The sequence below is a fragment of the Oratosquilla oratoria genome, chromosome 32, assembly GCF_046742065.1.
Source record: "Oratosquilla oratoria isolate Oo_2021 chromosome 32, ASM4674206v1, whole genome shotgun sequence".
NCBI lineage: Eukaryota > Metazoa > Arthropoda > Malacostraca > Stomatopoda > Squillidae > Oratosquilla > Oratosquilla oratoria.
In genome coordinates, this window is record NC_134808.1 from 11,299,037 (window position 1) to 11,320,616 (window position 21,580).

Sequence of the window (21,580 nt, forward strand, 5' to 3'; positions counted from 1 at the left end):
TAAACTTACTATGGTAAATGTAACAAAAGAAAAAATTAAAAGGTGTATAGATAAACTCAAAATTAATAAAACACCAGGGCCTGATGGTTGGCATTCAAGAATCTCAAAGGAAATTAAAAATGAGACTGTTGTTTCATTAGAAATTATTTTCAAGAAATCCATCATATCCGGAGATGTCCCAAGAGAATGGAAGCTAGCTAACGTTACTCCCATATTCAAAAAAGGTGACAAAAAGAAGCCAAATAACTATAGGCCTATAAGTTTGACTTCAATCGTAGGAAAAATAATGGAAACTATTATCAGAGATGCTATCAAACATCATTTAGAAAGTAACCATTTGATAAATGATAGCCAGCATGGTTTCAGACGGAAACGTTCTTGCGTGACTAATTTACTCAAATTCTACAACACAGTTATCTCGAATTATGACAAAAGAAACAATATAGATTTAATATATCTAGACTTTGCAAAAGCTTTTGATACCGTCCCACACGAAAGACTACTTACTAAATTAGCTTTACATGGAATAAGTGGTAGCCTATTAGGTTGGACTAGTAATTGGTTCAATGGTCAAAAACAGAGAGTTGTTTTAAATGGAAAAACTTCTAGATGGAAAAATGTTACAAGTGGAGTTCCTCAGGGTTCTGTTCTTGGGCCACTTCTATTCATACTATATATCAATGATACAGACCATGGACTAAAATCTACTGTTTCCAAATTTGCTGATGATACAAAACTGTGCGGAGTGGCAAATGATCACTCAAACCAATTAGATATTCAAGAAGATTTAGATCAATTACAGCAATGGTCTGAAAAGTGGCTAATGAAATTTAACACAAGTAAATGCAAGGTAATGCACATAGGTAAAAATAACAGTAAGTACGATTACAAGTTATTTGGAAATTCGTTAACAAAAGTGGATAGTGAAAAAGATCTCTGCATAATTATCAGTAACGACCTCAAATCATCCAAGCAGTGTATTTCAGCCTCTGAGAAAGCAAATAAGATTCTAGGACTGATTGCACGATCTTTTGATTTCAAAAGTCCATCACTCATTAACAAGCTATATAGATCATTAGTTCGTCCACATTTGGAATATGGTGTTTCCGTATGGTCACCAAATCTCATTAAAGACATTGACAGACTGGAAAAGTACAACAGCGAGCCACAAAACTGATTCCAAATATCAAAAATAAATCAAACGAAAATCGACTAAAACATATGAATTTGTTTTCCCTAAAAAAGCGTAGACTCAGAGGTGACTTGATACAGGTCTTTAAGATTTTAAAGGGAATTGACAACATCAAAAGTGACAAAATTTTCACATTGAATGAGAATCAGACAAGAAACAATGGTCTCAAACTGTCCAAATATCAAAAATAAATCATACAAAAATCGACTAAAACACATGAATCTGTTTTCCCTAAAAAACATAGACTCAGAGGTGACTTGATACAGGTCTTTAAGATTTTAAAGGGAATTGACAACATCAAAAGTGACAAAATTTTCACATTGAATGAGAATCAGACAAGAAACAATGGTCTCAAACTGTCCGGAAATAGATTCAATTTGGAAGTAGGTAGAAACAACTTTGCCAACCGTGTAGTTAATGAATGGAATAAACTTCCTGCACAGGTAGTGCAATGTAGTTCAGTTTGAAGCTTTAAGAATCATTTAGATAACTACCTAAGTAACATGCTGTAATGATTATAATTTATCTTATATTATTTGTTTTTGTTTTGTTATCATTTGTCTGTCCGATTCTCATTTATTATTAGTTATATGTTCAATTTATTATTATTTACTATTTACCTGTTTGTTTATCATTTAACTATACCTATGCATTTATTTATGTATTTTATTTGTTATTTAAATTATTATAGTTTTTATTTATTGTTTTATTATTATGATTTTTTTTTTTCGCATCTGACCTAAATATGGATAAAAAGGTCTCCTGTCAGCATGCTCTGCCTTTGTAATCCTTTGTAATTTCGAAGTAGGTAGAAACAACTTTGCCAGCCGTGTAGTTAATGAATGAAATAAACTTTCTGCACAGGTAGTGCAATGTAGTTCAGTTCGAAGCTTAAAGAATCATTTAGATAAACACCTAAGCAAGGTGCTGTAATGATTATGATTTATTTGATATTATTTGTTTTTGTTTTGTTATCATTTGTCTGTTTGTTATCATTTGTCTGTTTGTTATCATTTGTCTGTTTGTTATATGTCAATTTATTATTATTTACTATTTACCTGTTTGTTTATTATTTAACTATAGGTATGCATTTATGTATGTATTTTATTTGTTATTTATATTATTATAGTTTTTTAGTATTTTATTATGATTTTTTTTCACATCCGACCTAGATATGGACCAAAAGATCTCCTGTCGGCATGCTCCGCCGTTGTAATCCTTTGTAATCCTTCAGAGTTTGCTCAATTCTTCTCACTCTCAGGGTCATCAATTTATTTCTCAGTGTAATGATTTTTTATCCCTTGTTATTTGTAGGGTTACCTTACTAGCAGTTTGTGAATATTTTTAAATATGTACTCCTTTTATGTTCCAGGACTCACATGCAAGACCTCACAGAAGTGACACAGGATGTTCATTATGAAAATTATCGGTCTGAACGATTAGCAAAGAATGGTAATGCCCCTGTGTCCACTGCTCCTGTTACCAAGAAAACATTGTAAGTATTGTAGGTTAAAGTCAAAGAGGTGATGTGTTAGCATGTTGTTATTGGTTAATTCTTTTTAGGTTATGACAGGTTATGGAGAAAACTAATTGCCCTTGTAAGCTACTGTCTAAGTCCACCACAGTTGTGTTATGATCATATCATAGTGCTGCCAGTGCTAGGCAACATGTAAATATTATATTTGTGGTTGTATGTGAGGCAGCCTGACAGAGTGGACAAGTGTCATTTGTTTTGAGGACTAGCCTGCGCAGTTCTGTTATTATTGTTGTGTGGTAGCCACAATGGAGTCTGCTCAGGTGAACTCTTCTGTTCAGCATAGTTCCAGCCTGTTTAATGTGTCACTGGTGAGGCAGGTGGGTGTTTCACATAGTATGATTGTATAGGTTTAGTTTAGCTGAGACTATGTATTGTGTATTTACCATATTGTAGTATACAGGAAAGGAGCAACATTTGTGGAGTCCCATCTCCTATTCTCCATTTTATCGTACATACATATACCAAAGGTTTTTTCCCCCTTACAAGGGAGGTAGACAAAAACAAAAAGGCATAAAAACCATTCCCACCCATTCCATCCCTAATACACTCCACCCTCTACCTTCCCTCTTATCTTGGCACTTCCTGGATAACGGGTCATCCCTGCATCTCGTCCACTGCCCTGGGTCAGAAGCAGTGTCGCAAGACAGTACATCCACAGCAAGGCTGCTTCATTAAATCAGCAACCCCCCCCCTCTGTCCCCTCATGCAGAAAAGGAGAAGACGGGGAGAAATCCCTTCAGGATGCGTCAAATTTTTCTCACACATACTACCTCACCCCCCCATCTCCCACCCATTCCACATCATACATCACAACATCATCTATATACAACCATTCTCCATTCACCCCTGTCCTCTGTCCTCTCCTGTCCTTCCTCAACAGACATTCCCCTCTTCCCCAAAGCCCCTTTCACCCCATCCATCCATCCCCTCCTAGGTCGTCCCCTCATGTTCACCCCCTCCACATCTGCCTTCCATATCTCTTTTACTAGTCTTTCTTCACTCATTCTTTCCATGTGTCCAAACCATCCTAATACTCTTTCATCCACCCTATCTCCCAACTCCCTTACCACCCCTGTTCTCCTCCTCACCTCCCCCCATCATACTTCTCAGACACTTCATCTCAAACACATTCCAACTCCTCTCTTCCTCTCTTATGTTCCATGTTTCTGCCCCATACAGTGCTGTTGGTACAATCATTCCTTCATACAATCTCCTCTTAGCATCCATACCCAAATGTCTATTCCTCATTACACTTTTTAATCCACCAAGGCATTTACTCGCTTCTCTCAATCTACATTCTACCTCTACCTCCACCTCCACTCCACCCTTTCCTGCCACATTGGCACCCAAGTATCTAAAACTATCTACTTCCTCCAGTCGCTCTCCCTTAACCACTTCAGTACGGGACTTAAATCTCGCGGGCAGCAGCCAATGCCAGCCGTATGACGTGTCGTAATAATAATCGCATCATAAAATATAGTCACCGCTTATATCGATCGTTCTCTCTTTCACCTGCGAATTTTGAAAACCACAGAGAATGGGATTCAGGGCGCATTTGGGAGAATGTAAAAACACAGGGGCGACTACAATAAATATAATCAAGACGCCGATATGGCAGCGTCGCGAATCCACTTGCTCCTCATGACGCCTACGTGTGCGGCACCATATGGAAGGGGTTAATACTCACTTCCAGTCTGCTGTCACTTTCACCCCTTGAACATCTCATCACCTTACTTATACCCACATTTATCTTCAACTCTCTTCTTTCACACACTCCCAAACTCTGTCACCATCTTCCTCAATACCTCCTCTGATTCTGCTACAAGCACAGTGTCATCAGCAAACAACAGCTGGCTCACCTCCCAGTTTTCTCCATTTTCTTTAAACATCTCCAACCCCTGACCCACCATCCTTGCATTTACCTCTCTCACCACCCCGTCCAGGTATAAGTTGAACAGCCAGGGCAACTTAACACATCCCTGACGAAGTCCCTTTACCTCAAACCACTCACTCTCTCCATTTCTAATCCTGACACATGCTCTACTACTATTCCCATTTTATCGTAACAAGCTTAAAGTTCATGTATAGTTCCAACTTGTTCTGGCTCTTTAATTTCCAATTGTCATATTTAGGATTGAATTCATGTATTGTTCCAGCTTAGGCTATGTCACCTTCGAAGCTCTTCTGTTAGTATAGTCTACCCCAATTAGTAACCTGAATACTGTACTGGAATATTGACTGCATGTTATCATACAGTATCACACACACACGCCGACCACGGAACCAACAACACCTTCGTCGCTGGACCTAAAAGAAGAGGATAAGCAATGAAAAAGAAAACCTGGTTTGTATTGTATGGGAGGGGAGAAATTGTGGGTGTCCGAAATTATATCTATGCATTGCTAGTTAAATGTATTAAGACGTAATTAGCAAAAAAATGAAGGAAAATAATGAAAAGTCTGACTCGAACAACAACTTCAAATCAAAGCCGTCTAGTGACACCATGCCTAACCCCGATGTAAACAAACTTTACGAGACTCCAGCGACTATGAGGGAATATCACAACGATGCTTTTTCTGGATTCAGTATGAAAGAAGGAGTTTAAGTCAAATCTTAGGATAGAGGGGGAAATGAGCAAAAATAGGATACGGTGCAAGTATGAAATTTTGGACTTAAGGAACGAAATCATTGAACTAATGGATTGCTTAGCACAAGCAAACATTGAAATTTCCAACCTGAGGAAAACTAACTTGGATCTAAGAAACGAGATTAAGGAAATGAAAAAGTATATAAGAGAGCCGAAGAGTGATAATGAAAAGTAGGGAATGATACCAATTGCGAAAACTTAAAAAAAGAGGTAAACAACAAAAACAAGAAATGACTGGAAAAAATCGAAGAGAACTTAGGTAAAGAAAGTATCCAAAAGATTAAGAAATGGAAAGAAAACATTGGAAATAAAGAAATTGTTTTCAAAGAAATAGTCTAACAACAAATACAGGAAAATGCAAAAGACACAATTACCCAAGTAATTAATGAAAAAGCAAATTGGGTCAGAGACACAGTGGATAGGAAAAAATGTATTGTGGTATATGGACTAAAAGAAAAGCATTGTCTGGCGAGATACATGAGAGAAAAACTAGAAAAAGAGACAGCAATAGCAATCCTAAAAGAAATTCAGGATGGAGCCCAAGATGCAGGGAAAGACGTAGACAATGAATATAGGATTGGCCACTATTCTAAGGATAGAAATCGACCCTTAAAGATTAAACTAAGATCACAAATGGTAGTAGAAGACATATTTGAAAAAGTAGGTAACTTGGCAAGGATTGAAAAGTACAATAAAATATGGATAAAAAGAGAAATAAGTATTGAGGAATTAGAAAAAGAGAAGACACTAAGAGATGAAGCAAAGGGAAAAAAAGGCAAAGAAAACGGAGACCGAAAGCAAGGAATTCTATTAGAGAGTAATCAACATGAGACTGAGGAAATGGTACATCAGAATGGGCGAACCAAAGACAGAAAAAAAAAATGGAGAAAGAAAATTGAAAGTGGCCTAAACCAACATTGATGGACTAATTTCAGGACTGAATGAACTTAATGGTTACCTGCTAGAAGAAAAAACAGACATAATGGGAATTATGGAGACTAAACTAGGGGGTGAAATATCATCCATTGATGTTGGACATGAACTATACAATTACTAGATTAAAAACAGAGACAAGAAACAGGGAGGAGGAATCATGTTCTTGGCCAAGAAAAACTGGAATGTAACAAAAATTGTGGAGGGCAAAGGTAAAGTAGAACTGATAAAAGTCAAAGACAAGAACATGAAAAGTAGAAAGATTGTGGTGACTTATGTGCCCCCAAAACGGAACGCTTGGAAAGAGAATGAGCATACGAAAATGCTAGAAGATACAAGGCAATCATTAAATGAGATACTAATGGGCTGGGGTAATCTGGTAATTATGGGGGACTTCAATTGCAGAGAAATTTGTTTGAAGAACATGACAATGAGAGGAGGAGGAGACTTGTGGGGTAATGTACTACTGGACATGACCATGGAATATATAATGACTCAGTGGGTCAGTGAAAACACCAGATACAGAAATAACAAGGAGCCATCGAAACTAGATTTAATATTTACAACAGAACATGCAATTGTGGATAAAATCCAATACAAGACACCAATTGGAAAGAGTGACCATATACTCATTGAGACTGAACTAAAGGAAGAAATATACATGGAGAGAAATGAAAAGCATAGGAAAGGAAGATTGATGTACAACAAAATGGACTTTGCAAAACTAAAGAAATTCTTCCAGAATGCAAACTGGGAAAATTTTTACATGGAAGAGAAATGGGATATCTTGATGGATAATTATAATGAAGGGGTGAATAGGCACGTACCAAGACAGAAGCTAGAGAGAGTGTACATTAAATGCTGATTCAACAAAAGATGCAGTGAGGCAAAAGATAGAAGAGACAGAGCTTAGAAAAGATAGAGAAAAGATAAAAAAAAAATGGCAAGTTTATATAAACTATAGATATGAGTATGTTAAAGTGAGAAGAGAGGTAAAAAGGAACCATGAAAAGGATATTATAGATAAATGCAAAGAGCAACCCAAGCTGTTCTACCGATATGTGAATGGTAAACTTAAAAACAAACAGGAAATGATCAAACTACGCCAAGGAAATATAGAATACACACGAAGAATTAGAAATGGCCGAAGTCATGAATAATCACTTCAAATCTGTCTTCACTAGAGAGAAAGCACAATATTGGGACAAAGAAAATGAAAGGTGATTTCCCCCCATGAGCTAGATAACAATAACACAACAAGAAATAATGGAACATCTATCAAACCTTGACATCAGGAAATCACATGGCCCATATGGAATTGCAAATTGGATTCTAAAAGAATGCAAAGAAGAACTAACAGACAAAATACATAACATAATAAGTTGCTCACTTAAAGAAGGAAAAATACCAAAAGACTGGAAAAATGATAACATTGTACCAATATATAAAGGAGGAAACAAGGAAAAACCAACTAACTACAGGCCAGTTTCACTAACAAGCACTGTAGCCAAAATTTGTGAGAAAATCATCAAGAATAGATGGGTAAAACACCTGGAAGACAACAATATGATAAACCCAAGATGATTTGGGTTCAGACAAGGAAGATCATGTACCGCAAACTTAATATGTTTCTACTCAAGAATAATAGACACTAGACCACCAGTGACCCGTAGGGTCAAATAAAATTTTAGATTATACGTTGTTGATAAAATGGTCAATAAAATCTTTATTAAGGGGACCCCCCGCCCAAAATCTTTTTTTCTGAAGGATCTTGCTGATTTATCCTGTGTGATATCTAGGTTTGAGGAACTCTTTATAGCATGAGTATTATTCAGATCTGAAGAGTAGTTTTTTATTTTAGAATAAAAAACGTTAAAAATACCAAACTTTTGGGCTTCTTTCAAAACCTAACTCCTCTTACAAATATTATTCGATGTCTTTCATTTTACAGCAAAAGAATCTTCTACATATAAAAAAAAAAAAAAAAATAGAAAGCTTTTTTTAATATCTGTTTAACGCCGAGGGAAAAAATATTTAAAAAAATTATCGAAAAAAGCAAAATTTTGACTTTGACACGTTATTAAAAAATTTTTTTTAACATATGCAAAAAAACTCTCTTTCATTTTTTGTCATTTATCTAGCTATTAATAGAGACCTCATATGCAAAAATCGGTTGAAAATTGAGGGAGGAGATAGACTTTGAGTATCAAAAACTTAAGTTTTTCAGAAATGAGTGTTAAAGTTTTTTTTTTCCTTAGTTTGACTAAATTTTACATTGGACCTCCTAAGACCCATTGAAAACAGGTTCCATTGTATTTTCATGATGATTTTGCATCTTTCAAGTAACTCAGGCACTTTGTACCCTCCTACAGTGTAGGATATTATTCACTCAAAGTGAGGGTCTCATAAGCCGCCACCTCACTCTTTGTCGCAAAGTTTGAGTCATTGGTCTAGAATGACCCAGCAAGTTAGTCTGATTGCTGGGATTCAGCTCTCTTTCTTTTCTTGAGTTTCCTTTCTGGTGTTGGAACAGGCTCTTGCTGCATCAGGGACATCACTGTGAGGTTTGAGACTCTAAACCCAAGGTGTTGCAACAAGGAGGCATCCTTGTAGCCACTTGTTAGCAAACAGTTGTTTGCGTAGAGACAACTTGTCTGATATAGGTGTAGAGGACAGAGGATCAGGTGCTGAGGATGTGGATGTAGATGGAAGGGAGAGAGCTGCTGGAGGGAGTACTAGTGGTGGTGGCGGAGGTGGTGATATCAAAGTTGATGCTGGGGTTCTTTCTTTCTCCCCTTGAGTTGCTAATGTAGACGTTCTTATCTTCTGCAAGTGTGCCTTTTGTTTGGATAGCTTAGGCATGGCTAATATCTTCAAATATCTCTTCACTGAAAAATAGATGCGAATTTCACACGGCAAATTAGTGAATGTGGCAAGCTAACGTGTACATGTCCTTTACTTTGTAAGGCTCAGGCCACTGCCAGTCGTGCAGGCTGAACTTCCTCACACCACATACTCACGTGCATGCCGGACGTAAGAGAAAACTTTATGAGTGCATCAAACGCAAAAAAATAGAGTAAAATATGGTCAAAACGTATGTAAACAATGGTCGTGCGCAGCATGTGGCTGCCGGGGGGAGGGAGGGTAGGCCCTTTAAACCCTTTAAAAATGGCGGTACGATAAAAACACTTTACCAGCATCTAGAGCAAGATCCCTACTATGTATTTATGCAATAAAAAAAAAATCGAATTTTTCTTAAGACAATGTTCTATTCAGTAGACAAAGGCAGTGACTTGATTACTTATAAGAAGATTGTGATGTCATGTCGTCATTGCTTGGAACACTACACATCATATGATTTATACGGTTCGTAATATTTTAATAAACTCATTATGCCTCATAAATGTTAACTCAGCAGTTGGCTATACCTTTAAATACTGAATATGAACAATTTATAAGTATATATAGATATATATGTATGTTGGGTCAAATAGAATTTTAAATGATACGATGTTATAGGAAGTGAAATGCAGAAGATTGTCATGTCGTCGTTGCTTGGAATATTACGCATCATATGATGTCGTGACACCATGTCTCTTCTTCTGATTGGCTGGTCCTCAGTAGCAACGTCATATCTTTTCTTCTGATCTCTTTTTCTGCTTGGCTGGTCCTCAGTCGTGACATCATATCTCTTCTTCTTATTGGCTGGTCCTCAGTCATATCTCTTCTGATTGGTTGGGTGATGGTTTCAAGCAAGCAAGATAACAAACAAGATTATCAGAGTTTCATAAGAATATAGATTGTGCAAGAAAGGAATGGATGGGGTGATTGTGCCTTCCTGGACTTTTAAGCTTTTGACAAAGTACCACACAAAAAATTATTTAAAAAAACTGGAACATATAGGAAGGATACAAGGAAACCTACTAAAATGGATGGTAGAAAGATGAGAGTAGTGCTCAGAGAAAAATATTCAGGTTGGAAAGAGGTGATCAGTGGAGTACCGCAAGGATCTGTATTTGCTCCAATAATGTTTGCTATTTATGTGAATGACATGTATGATGATGTGAAATGTTACATGAGCTTCTTTGCAGATGATGCCAAACTGTTAAGGAAAGTAAAATCTGAAAAGGATTGCGAATCACTGCAGGAAGACCTGAATACAGTATGGAACTGGAGTCAGAAATGGGAAATGGACTTCAATATTAACAAGTTTAGCATAATGGAGGACAATATAAAATTGGAACCAAGGAGGTAAAGAAGGAGAGATCCAAAAGAGATTTGGGTGTAATTATCTCAAACGACTTGTCCTATGACAAACAGATAAACAAAATTGTCGGAGAATCCTACAAATTGCAAAGATCAATAAAAGTGGCATTTGCATATTTGGACGAAGAAATTATTAAAAAAAATATTGGTCACATTGATAAGGCCTAGACTAGAATATGTGGCGACATCGTGGTCACCCAGTACCAAAAAGAATATAAAGAAAATAGAAAGAATCCAGAGAGCAACCACAAAAATGGCATCTGCACTTGCAAACTTGTCATATGAGGAAAGATTGGCTAAACTGGAGTTACTGACTCTGGAGCAAAGAAGAGAGAGAGGTGACCTAATGACCATCTACAGAATCATGAAGGGCACAGAAATACCTGATAGAGAGGACTTGTTAAACTGGGACAAGAGAAGCACATGAGGACATGGAAAGAAAATAAGAAAACATAGCTACAGAAGAGAACTGAAGAAAAAGTTTTCCACATAGAGTGGTGGACACTTGGAACAAACTGGACAATGAAATAGTGTGCTCTAAAACCATTCATGAGTTTAAGAGCAAACTAGACACTGCAAAATACAAAGGCAGGACACCACACGCATAGCTCTCATTCCCACAAAATACAAGTAGGTAGATACAGTAATGATATCATGGTAACATGTAGCCAATGCTTTATGGACTGTTTTGGGGTACCCCTACAGTGTGGAGCCTCTCATCCTTGTCATGTTAAAGTGAGATCTCTGCTCATAGGGAAATTATGCAACTTTTTGCACTACAATTGTTCCTCTTTTATGCTGTTCTCTTGAAACTGTCCTTTACCACATCTATGACTTCCTCTTATCCCCTGTGGAGGAGTGAAAGACAAAGAGGACTGTAGACTATTGCAAAAAGATCTAGACATTGTTTTTGCATGGAGCCAAGAATGGGAAATGAAGTTCAATACAAAAAAAAAAAAAAAATACTGGAAATGGGCAATAGTGGCAAAAGACCTTCCTTAAACTATTCCTTGGGAAGTTAACCAATTACAGAAGCAGAGGAGAAAGATTTGGGAGTGTTGACAAAAGGCAACCTTACCTGACTGACATATCAGCAAGATTGTGGGAGAGACGTATTGACTACTGCAGAAGATTAAAGTAGTGTTTCACTATATGGACTTTGTGTCTAAAAAACTTACATTTTTCAGAAACGAGCGTTAAAGTTTTTTTTCTTAGTTTTACTAAATTTTACATTCATGAACCTCCTAAGAATCATTGAAAACAGGTTCCATTGTATTTTCATGATGATTTTGCATCTTTCAAGTAACTCAGGCACTTTGTCCCCTCCTACAGTGTAGGATATTATTCACCCAAAGTGAGGGTCTCATAAGGTGCCACCTTACTCATTGTGGCAAAGTTTGAGTCATTGGTCTAGAATGACCCAGCAAGGTAGTCTGATTGCTGGGATTCAGCTCTCTTTTTTGTCCTAGGTTTTCTTTCTGGTGTTGGAACAGGCTCTTGCTGCATTAGGGACATCACTGTGAGGTTTGAGACTCTAAACCCAAGGTGTTGCAACAAGGAGGCATTCTTGTAGCCAAAGTTGTGGTCAAGTACAGTGACCTGAGAGAGGAATATAACTCTTCTGATTCCAGCAAACTTGCTTTTGTTGCACTTGATCCACAACTTGGAATGCAGACTCTCATTTGGGTTCTGAGTTCGTCCTCTCAAGCATCGGCTTAGCAGATCCATCTTCGTCAGGTCAACGTAGACGTCACAGATCAGCTTTAGCTTCTCCTTTGGAATCATTGACAGGAACGGTCTTTTTTCTTCATGTGAACTTGTTAGCAAACAGTTGTTTGCGTAGAGACAACGTGTCTGATAAAGGTATAGAGGACGGAGGATCAGGTGCTGTGGATGTGGATGGCAGGGAGAGAGCGGAGGATGTGGATGTAGATGGCAATGAGAGAGACGAGGATGTAGATGGCAATGAGAGAGACGAGGATGTGGGTGTACTTGGCAGGGAGGGAGTACTGGTGGTGGTGGTGGAGGTGGTGATAACAAGGTTGATGCGGTTCCTTCTTTCTCCCCTTGCGTTACTAAGGTCAACGTTCTTGTCTTCTGTAAGTGTGATTTTTGTTTGGAAAGCTTAGGCATGGCTAATATCTTCAAACTTCTCTTCACTGAAAAATAAATGCGAAATACACACGGCAAATTAGTGAACGTGGCAAGCTAGTGTACACTTCCTTCCCTTTCTACGGCTATCAGGTCACTGGCGGTCAAGTGGGCTAATTTTCCTGCTGTCAGGTCACTGGTAGTCGTGCGGGCTGAGTTTCCTCATACCACACACTAACGTGCATGCCAGACGCAAGAGAAAACTTTGCAAGTGCATCAAACAAAAAATAAAAAAAATAAAAGGTGTTTTCATGGTCAAAACGAATGTAAACAATAGTGGTGCGGAGCACGTGGCTGCCGGGGGTAGGGAACGTAGGCCCTTTAAACCATTTAAAAATGGCGGTACAATAAAAATCTTTTAACATGGTGTAGAGCAAGCGCTCTTCTATGTATTTATGCAATAAAAAAAATTCATTAATATTATTATTATTATTTTTTTTTTTTTTTCGTAAATCTGGGGCGGGGGGTCCCCTTAAGTCACTAAATGGGACAGGTTTCATTGACAGAAGAGATCTGGTTAAAGATGGGAGGGCTTGGGAGCAAATTAAAAAAGACCACATGGCTATAGAATGTGAAGAAATGCAGATTTCTATAATAGATGCATAAATGCATGGAATAGCTTAGGTGACATAGCCCAAGCTCAAACTGTACATGAGTTCAAACGTAAATTTGATATTTGGAAATCATTTGGAACTACATGAATTTGAGGCTAAGTATAGTAAAAATTTAGAGAATAGGAGACAAGGCCCAATGAGCATTGCTCCATTCCCATATACTACAATTAGGTAAATATTGTCTATATATACATACCAAGAGCTTCTTCCCCATTATAATGGAAGTACCCAAGTCAAAGGTACTTACATGCTACTACCTGTTTCACCCTTTCCTCCCTCTCATCTTAGCTCCACATGGATGACAGGTCATTCCTGTATCCTGCCCACTGCCGCTTCACTTAATTGGAGACTGTCCCTCTCCATCTCCTTGTGCAGAACAAGAGAAGATGGGAAGAAATCCCTTCAGGCTACGTCAAAATATTATTAACACATAAGCTCCCCCTACCCCCATCCCCTGCCCCTTCCTTCCTTGCAAAACAGTATCATCTACACACAGTCACTTTCCACTTCGTATCTCCTCCCTTTCTTGCTGAACAGATATTCCCCTCTTGCTCAATGTGCCCTTCACCCCATCCATCCATCTCATCCCCGGTCGTCCCCTCAAATTCACTCCCTCCACCACTGCCTTCCACACCTTCTACTGATCTTTCCTCATTCATTCTTTCCATGTGTCCAAACCACCCCAATACTTGTTATCAACTCTATCTGTCATCTCCTTTTCCACTTCCACTCTCCTCCTCACCTCGTTTTTCACTCTGTCCAACCTTGTAAGCTGTACCATACTTCTCAGACATTTCATCTCAGATACATTTAAAAAATTTCCTCTCTCCCTCCCTTGAATTCCAAGTCTCTGCCCCATACAAAGCCATCAGCACAATCACCCCCATATGCAATCTCTTATTTGCATCCATTCCCAGATACCTATTTCTCATTACACTTTTAAATCCCCTAAGGCATTTATTTGCTTCTCTCACTCTACAATTTACCTCTACTTCCACTCTTCTCTTTTCTGCCAGATGTGACCCCAAATATCTAGAGCTATCCACTTCCTCCAGCCTCTCTCCTTTAACCACTTCAGTACGGAACTTAAATCTCACGGGCAGCAGCCAATGCCAGCCGTACAACGTGTCGTAATAATACTCGCATCATAAAATATAGTCACCGCTTATATCAATCGTTCTCTCTTTCACCCGCGAATTTTGAAAACCACAGAGAATGGGATTCAGGGCGCATTTGGGAGAATGAAAAAACACAGGGGCGACTACAATAAATATAATCAAGACGCCGATATGGCAGCGTCGCGAATCCACTTGCTCCTCATGACGCCTACGTGTGCGGCACCGTATGGAAGGGGTTAAGATTCACTTCCAACTCACTGCCATCCTCTCCCCTTGTACATCTCATCACCTTGCTTTTACCCATATTTACCTTGAACTTTCTCTTACCAGATACCTTCCCAGACTCTGTCACTAACTCCCTTATTTTCCTGTATGATCCTGCTGCAAGCACAGTGTTGTCAGCAAACAACAACTGGCTCACCTCCCACTTTTCTCAATTTTCTTTAACCATCTGCCCCTTGCCAATTACCCTCATCGTTACCTCCCACACTACCCCATCCATATACATATTGAACCATGGCAACATGACATATCCCTGATGCAGGCCCACCTTTACCTCAAACCACTTGCTCTCCCCATTTCCCATTCTAATACAGGTTCCACTACTCTTGTAAAAACTCTTTCCTCCTATCCCATATATCTGCAGTACCTCCCACAATGCCTCTCTGTCTACCCAGTTATAACCTTTTTCCAAATTCATCAAGGTCAAAAAAAACACCCTTATCTTTTGCTAAAGCTTTCTCACATATCTACCTTATCACAAAAATCTGATTCACGCATCCCCTACATTTCCTAAACCCACACAGTTCCTTATCAATTACTCCCACTGTTCCTCTCTTAATCCTCTCAAAACCCTTCTATAAGGCTTCCCAGGTACACTCAACTCACTGATCCTTCTAATAATATTACACTCACATTTGTCTCCTTTTCCCTTGTAAAGCAGAACTATATAAGGACTCCTCCAGTCCTCTGGCATTCTGTCCTTTCTTAGACAAGCATTAAACAACCTCACTAACCAGTCCACAATTGCTGTACCTCCCTTCTTCAGACATTCTTCATGACACCCAAATAACCTATGTGCCTTTCCTGCTCTCATAATTTTCAGACCTATTTGGACCTCATTTTTTTTGTTATTTCCCCCATATTTTCCTCTTAGCGTCTCCCACTGCTACCACCAATGCCTTCCTCACCACATTCATCAGCTCTCCTAAATACTCCACCCATCTTCCCCTTACTGCCTTTTCCATTAATATCTGTCCATCTGTGCCTTTACCTTTTACTCTACTTGACTCACCTCTCCTTCTTCTCCATTTCCTTCCAAAACATCTTTTTATTGCTTTAATTTTTTTTTTTTTTTTTTTTTTTTTTCCCCATTTTACAACCATCTGGGATGTTGACTGCATGTTATTGTGCAGTATAAATTGTGCAATAGGTTGCAATCAATAATTTAGGGATTATGTGATGCCCATATGGACCAGAGTTCACATCATTTTATCTATGTTAGAGGAAATCTTTAATCGTAGAGATTCGATAGATACCTACCTATACAAAATATTTATATAGCCCATGCTGGCATATTCTTTCATGTCACCATGGCTGTTCTTCTTGTTCTCACGGAACGTCACGGAGAAGTGTGCCATCCCGACTTTGTGACGGCCAACATCGTCACGTTGTTGTGAAAAAAATTACACACACAGCCGCAGAATTTTTATCGTAGGCCGTAGATAATGCGCACCACCGGATAACGCGCACCCCCCATTTTTAGGCCCTTCCAACGGAAAAAAGTCGCGCACTATACGCCGGAAAATACGGTACCTCTGTGAGTGGTGGGGTGGAATCCCTACACATAGCTTGTTGAAGGTTTATACTTGCAACAGTATTCCCAAGCTATAAAAAAGAATGATAAAACGTTAGAATCGTCCAAACAAACACACAAACAAACAAACAAAAAACAGTGATATATACAGCATAATATATTGTTTATTTTCAACTAGGTAATGAAGTAAATACTTACAGAGAAATGGAACTCCAGTTCCATGTCTGGGAGAAGGCGAGTTTCCCTCTTCTCACCTTGGAAGGCAACATCCACTCTATCCATTTTTGTTGCTATGACTAATATGAATTAGCAGCAAAAGGTTGTAATTGCAGATAAACAAGAGATGTCATTGGTCAGGCTTTATCAAAATTAGTGATTGGCTAAGCTCAATTGTTTCCGCTCCAGTGTTTTCATTATCTATTATTTTTTACTACCGAAGACTGCACTCATCCTTATGGTATTATATCACTGGCTTCATTATTAGTTTTAGTAACATAACAAACAAAAAAATAATGAAAAACAACAATATATATATCGAGTTTTGAACACCGAATAAATTGTCTACAAAGAAAATTTCAACTTGCCTTCTCTTTATCAGTCAATAACTCACAACTTTGTGAGTCAACATTCAAAGGTAAATGTATTTAAATTGGAAGAATTTTATGAGGATTCTTATAGTATTATCAGATTTTCAATTGAATAATTAGCACCCTGATTATAAGCGGAAACGTATAAGTTTTCCCGGAAACACATTCGCTCCGACTCACGCATCACTCACACATTACAAATCATGTCACGTCCATACCAACTATCCAGGCACACTATACAACATTCATTCATACTCTTTTGCCACAATAATAATAATAATAAGTTTAAACCCCTTCCATACGGTGCCGCACACGTAGGCGTCATGGACTTAGATCTCAGTGGCAGCAGCCAATGCCAGCCGTACAACGTGTCGTAATAATACTCGCATCATAAAATATAGTCACCGCTTATATCGATCGTTCTCTTCACCCGTGAATTTTGATAACCATAGAAAATGCGATTACAAAAGAATTAGAAAGAATGTCATTATGGAGGGGCGACTACAATAAATATAATCAAGACGCCGATATGGCAGCCTCGCGAATACACTCGCTCCCCATGACGCCTACGTGTGCGGCACCGTATGGAAGGGGTTAAGAAAGACCGATAAGCGTAGTTTTAGTATTGTGCATAAGTGCGTATATCCAATATTAAGGTGTTTCCTACTGCTTCCTGCATTATTGTATGATAAGATTGAAGTATTTATAAGCCATACAAAGTGTTTCCATAGTGTTTCCACTGTCATAATCATAATGCAGTGCCAATAACTTATAATACTAAATGGACTCACATACCTGACGCCAAAAACACATCCCCCATGCCCCGTCCTGCCTCTCCTCCCCTCCACCACAATTGTCGGCGACCGCCACATTTACAATTTCGAAGGATTATTGTGGCCAAACCAAGGTGAGTTGGACCTTACTATTTTATGGGGACCTGCAAGTCGGTAGTATAAGGCATTTAAGCAAGTTTAGGCAAGATCAGTAAGCTTGACCAGGATGGCTAGATATTCGGTTTTAAAAGGGGTCTTTTGAGACCTAATTGCATAAGGACGAGTTAAAGATAGCATATACCAACATAGATGGAATAATTTCAGGACTGAATTAAATGACTCTGGCATTAGAAAAATCAGACATAATGGGAATTGTAGAAGTGAAATTAAAAAGTCCTCTACCACCAAATACTGTGGGCCAAGGTGTGTATAGATATTGGACAAAAAATAGAAAGGAAAAACAGGGTGGGGGAGTATTATTTTTGACTAAGAAAGACTTAAATTGAGAAAGATAAAACTACGGTTTAATAATTCAGTAGTTACATTTGAGAACTTACCGGCCACCTTTGTTTTAACCTGTGTAAATTCTCTAAAAGTAGTTGCTTTAGAAATACCATATCTTGAAGGCCTTCTGAACTGAAGACGTGATCCCTTGGTTAGAGGTTTCCAAAAAAGAAGTCCTTCATCCTGAGCTCAGGGTAATCTGACGACTGTTCCGACATTAGTGCACACAGTGTACCAAGGGACTCTTATGAGTTTGAAAAGAGCTCAGAAGGCCATGGGTTAATATTTACTTCAATTTCTCAAAGTTAATTCCCGATTTATCAAACCAAAATAGTTACATAGATTTAATAAACAAAATAAAGAGGAGGGGAGTTTAATCGTATCTTCCTTAGAGTTATGATAGGCTTGGTTCGAAGTTTCAGGAAAGGCTCCTGAATTGAAGAAAATAACACTTTGAGGGAAGTTTCCTGAACTAAGGTAAACACTAAGATTCCCAAAAACAATTACCACAACCTCCCTGACAACAAAAAGGTGTTTAATGAATACAACACCTTTGAGGAAAATTTACAATAACTTTTTAAGAGCTAGAGACCTTAGTTGGTCTCTAGAGGCTAGCACAATCTTATGAGAAGGTCTCAAAGAGGTAGGTTCTGGAGCGACACAGTCGTTTTCCAAAGAAATAACCTCCTCCAAGTTTGAGGCCTCTTCAAGGGGCTCCAACTCATTAGCCTGCAAAATAGGATCCCCAGGGGATTCATCCTCATGACAGAAATGTAACTCAGGATGGAGCTCTAGAGGGATTAAAAGTCTAACATTGACTTTGATAGAATTTCCATCGGGCTTAACGACAGAGACAGTATATATCACATGGTCTTGGTCAGGAAAAGTTTCAACAACACGAACTAAGGGCCAGAAGGGTCTGGTCTTAAAAGTCAGTTTCATAAAAGCAATGTCACCCTTTTCCCAGCTTCTAGAACTGTGGTACGCAGCTCTATCCCTTTCCCTTAAGCTAACCAAGTACTCTGTCAGCCATCGTTTATTAAACTTCATAAAAATAATCCCTACAGTCCATGACTAAGTTAAGAAGAGAAGGATAGTCTTCTCCTGATTCCCATTCAGGGACTTGTTCCAAATCGCCAAACATCAAGGAAGGAATGGTCCTTCCTATAAGGAAATGATTAGGGGTAATAACATCTACCTCGTTTTCACAGGAACGATAAGTAAGAGGTCTATTGTTCAAAAATTTTTGAACATCGGACAAAAGAGTGGTAATCTCTCCCAGGGAAGGAACAGACCTACCCTATACCTTGTAGAGACATTGTTTCACCATCTGAATTAACCTTTCCCATGTGGCACCATACCAGGCAGCATAAACAGGGATGGTTCTGTGCTGAACAGGGAAAGTTTTAAATTTCTCTTCAAATTCAGAAGATGATAGAAGTTGTCCAATAATATTTCCCGCTTGTATAAAGGATTTGGCATTATCAGAATAAACAGCAGAAGGAATTCCATATCTGTTAGTAAATCTAACGAAAGCCAAAATGAACTCAGCAGTGGACATAGAATCCACAACTTCCAAATGGACATCTCTAGTATTAAAACAAGTAAATATCAAAATGTAAGCCTTGACCTTATCTCCATCTGTCTCTAACCCATAAATGCCCCATGTAATCCACACCAGTATGGGCAAAAGGCACACTTAAATTTACTCTAGAGGCAGGTAAAGAGGAAGGAGGAGGATAGTTAACAGCACGGGAATTATATATTTTACAAACTATACAATCCTTCAAAATGTTTAAAACAGCTTGTCTGGCTTTAAAGATCCAGAATCTATGCATGCGAAGGAAATTAAGAGTAGCTTGCAGTCCCGTGTGTATTACTTGGCAATGAGCAAAGAATATCGAGTTTAGTCAAGAGATGAGATTTGGACAAAAAAAGGGGATTCACAACCTCATATTTGAGGTCAATGTTCTTGTCAATTCTGCCCTTGGTCCTTATCAAACCATTCTTGTCCAAAAACAAGTTCATTTGACTTACTAAAGGAGGTATGTCATTAGTATTGGAGTTCTATAAATAAGCCAATTCAGCAGGGAAGGAATCCTTTTGTATTATACCCATCAAATAATTAGAAGCAGCCTTAACCTCTTCACTCCGGGGCACATCGCACGTCTGGCAGCATTAGCTGCTCGATGTGCAATGTTGCGTCATAATAATCGCATTATAAAAGATAAAGTCAGTGCTCAATCGTTCGTTCTCTTTCACTCATGAATTTTGATAACCATAGAAAATATGATGAAGCCAGTTTAGAGAGAATGGAGGTTACGTAGGTACGACTACTATAAATATAATCAAGACGCCGACATCGGCATTATCGCGTACCCACGTGCTCCTCATGACGCCTACGTAGGCGTCACCGTATGGAAGTGGTTAACTGGGTCAGCATTAGACTCCTTAAACAAAAAGACAGCCTTAAAGATCAAAGAAGTGTGATGTAAAAGTTTGCTGTGAGAAAAAAACTTTAAGACATCAATTAGAGGAGGAGTGTCAACTTGGACAACAGCCGCATTGACAATGTCTACCTTGATGCTGGAGGGAATACATTCCAAGTGACCCTTCTGCCACATCAACCATTCTGGCCCATAAATTCACCAATTGAATTTTTCCTTGAACACCTTAGCACTACAAGGTTTGGTTATAAAATCAGCCATATTATGTTCAGAAGGAACATAAATAAAGGGAATAGGAGTATACTTGGCCTTGAAAATTTCCAAAAGATTGGAAATTTCTTTCAATCTATTATTAACAAAAATATTCTTCATAGGAGCTTTGTTGGTCAGGATCCAAGAAAGAGCAACTTGACTATCAACAAGGAGTACATACATACATATACCAAGGCTTTTTCCCCCTTTCAAGGGAGGTAGCCAAAAAGGGAAAGGCATAAAAACACTCCCACCCATTTCATCCCTAAATACACTCCACACCCCTCCCACCCTCCCTCTCATCTGAGCACCTCCTGGATGACGGGTCATCCCTGCACCTTGCCCACTGCCCTGGGTCAGAAGCAGTGTCGCAAGACACAGCACATCCACAGCAAGGCCGCTTCATTTAATCGGCGACCCCCCCTCTCCATCCCCCCTTGCATATAAGGAGAGGACGGGGAGAAATCCCTTCAGGCTGCGTCAAAATTTACTCACACATACTAACCCCCCCCCCCCTCCACCCAGTCCTCCTCATGCAATCACAACATCATCCATATACAACCATTATCCACTCACCTCTGTCTTCCGTCCTCTCCCTTCCTTCCTCAACAGACATTCCCCTCTTCCCCAAAGCCCCCTTCACCCCATCCATCCACCTCATCCTAGGACGTCCCCTCATGTTCACTCCCTCCACATCTGCCTTCCATACCTCTTTTACTAGTCTTTCTTCACTCATTCTTTCC

At 38.8% G+C, this 21,580-nt stretch overlaps 1 protein-coding gene across 8 annotated transcripts in view; it reads left to right on the forward strand.

Moving 5' to 3' along the window:
• Positions 1 to 21,580, forward strand: part of Septin1 (Septin 1) — a 231,472-nt gene that overhangs the window by 186,474 nt on the left and 23,418 nt on the right. For all 8 annotated transcript variants that reach the window (XM_076213809.1, XM_076213811.1, XM_076213808.1 and 5 more), the window contains one exon: positions 2,565 to 2,687. In XM_076213809.1, coding sequence (XP_076069924.1) covers positions 2,565 to 2,687 — 123 coding nt within the window. The remainder of the gene's footprint in view (positions 1 to 2,564; positions 2,688 to 21,580) is intronic.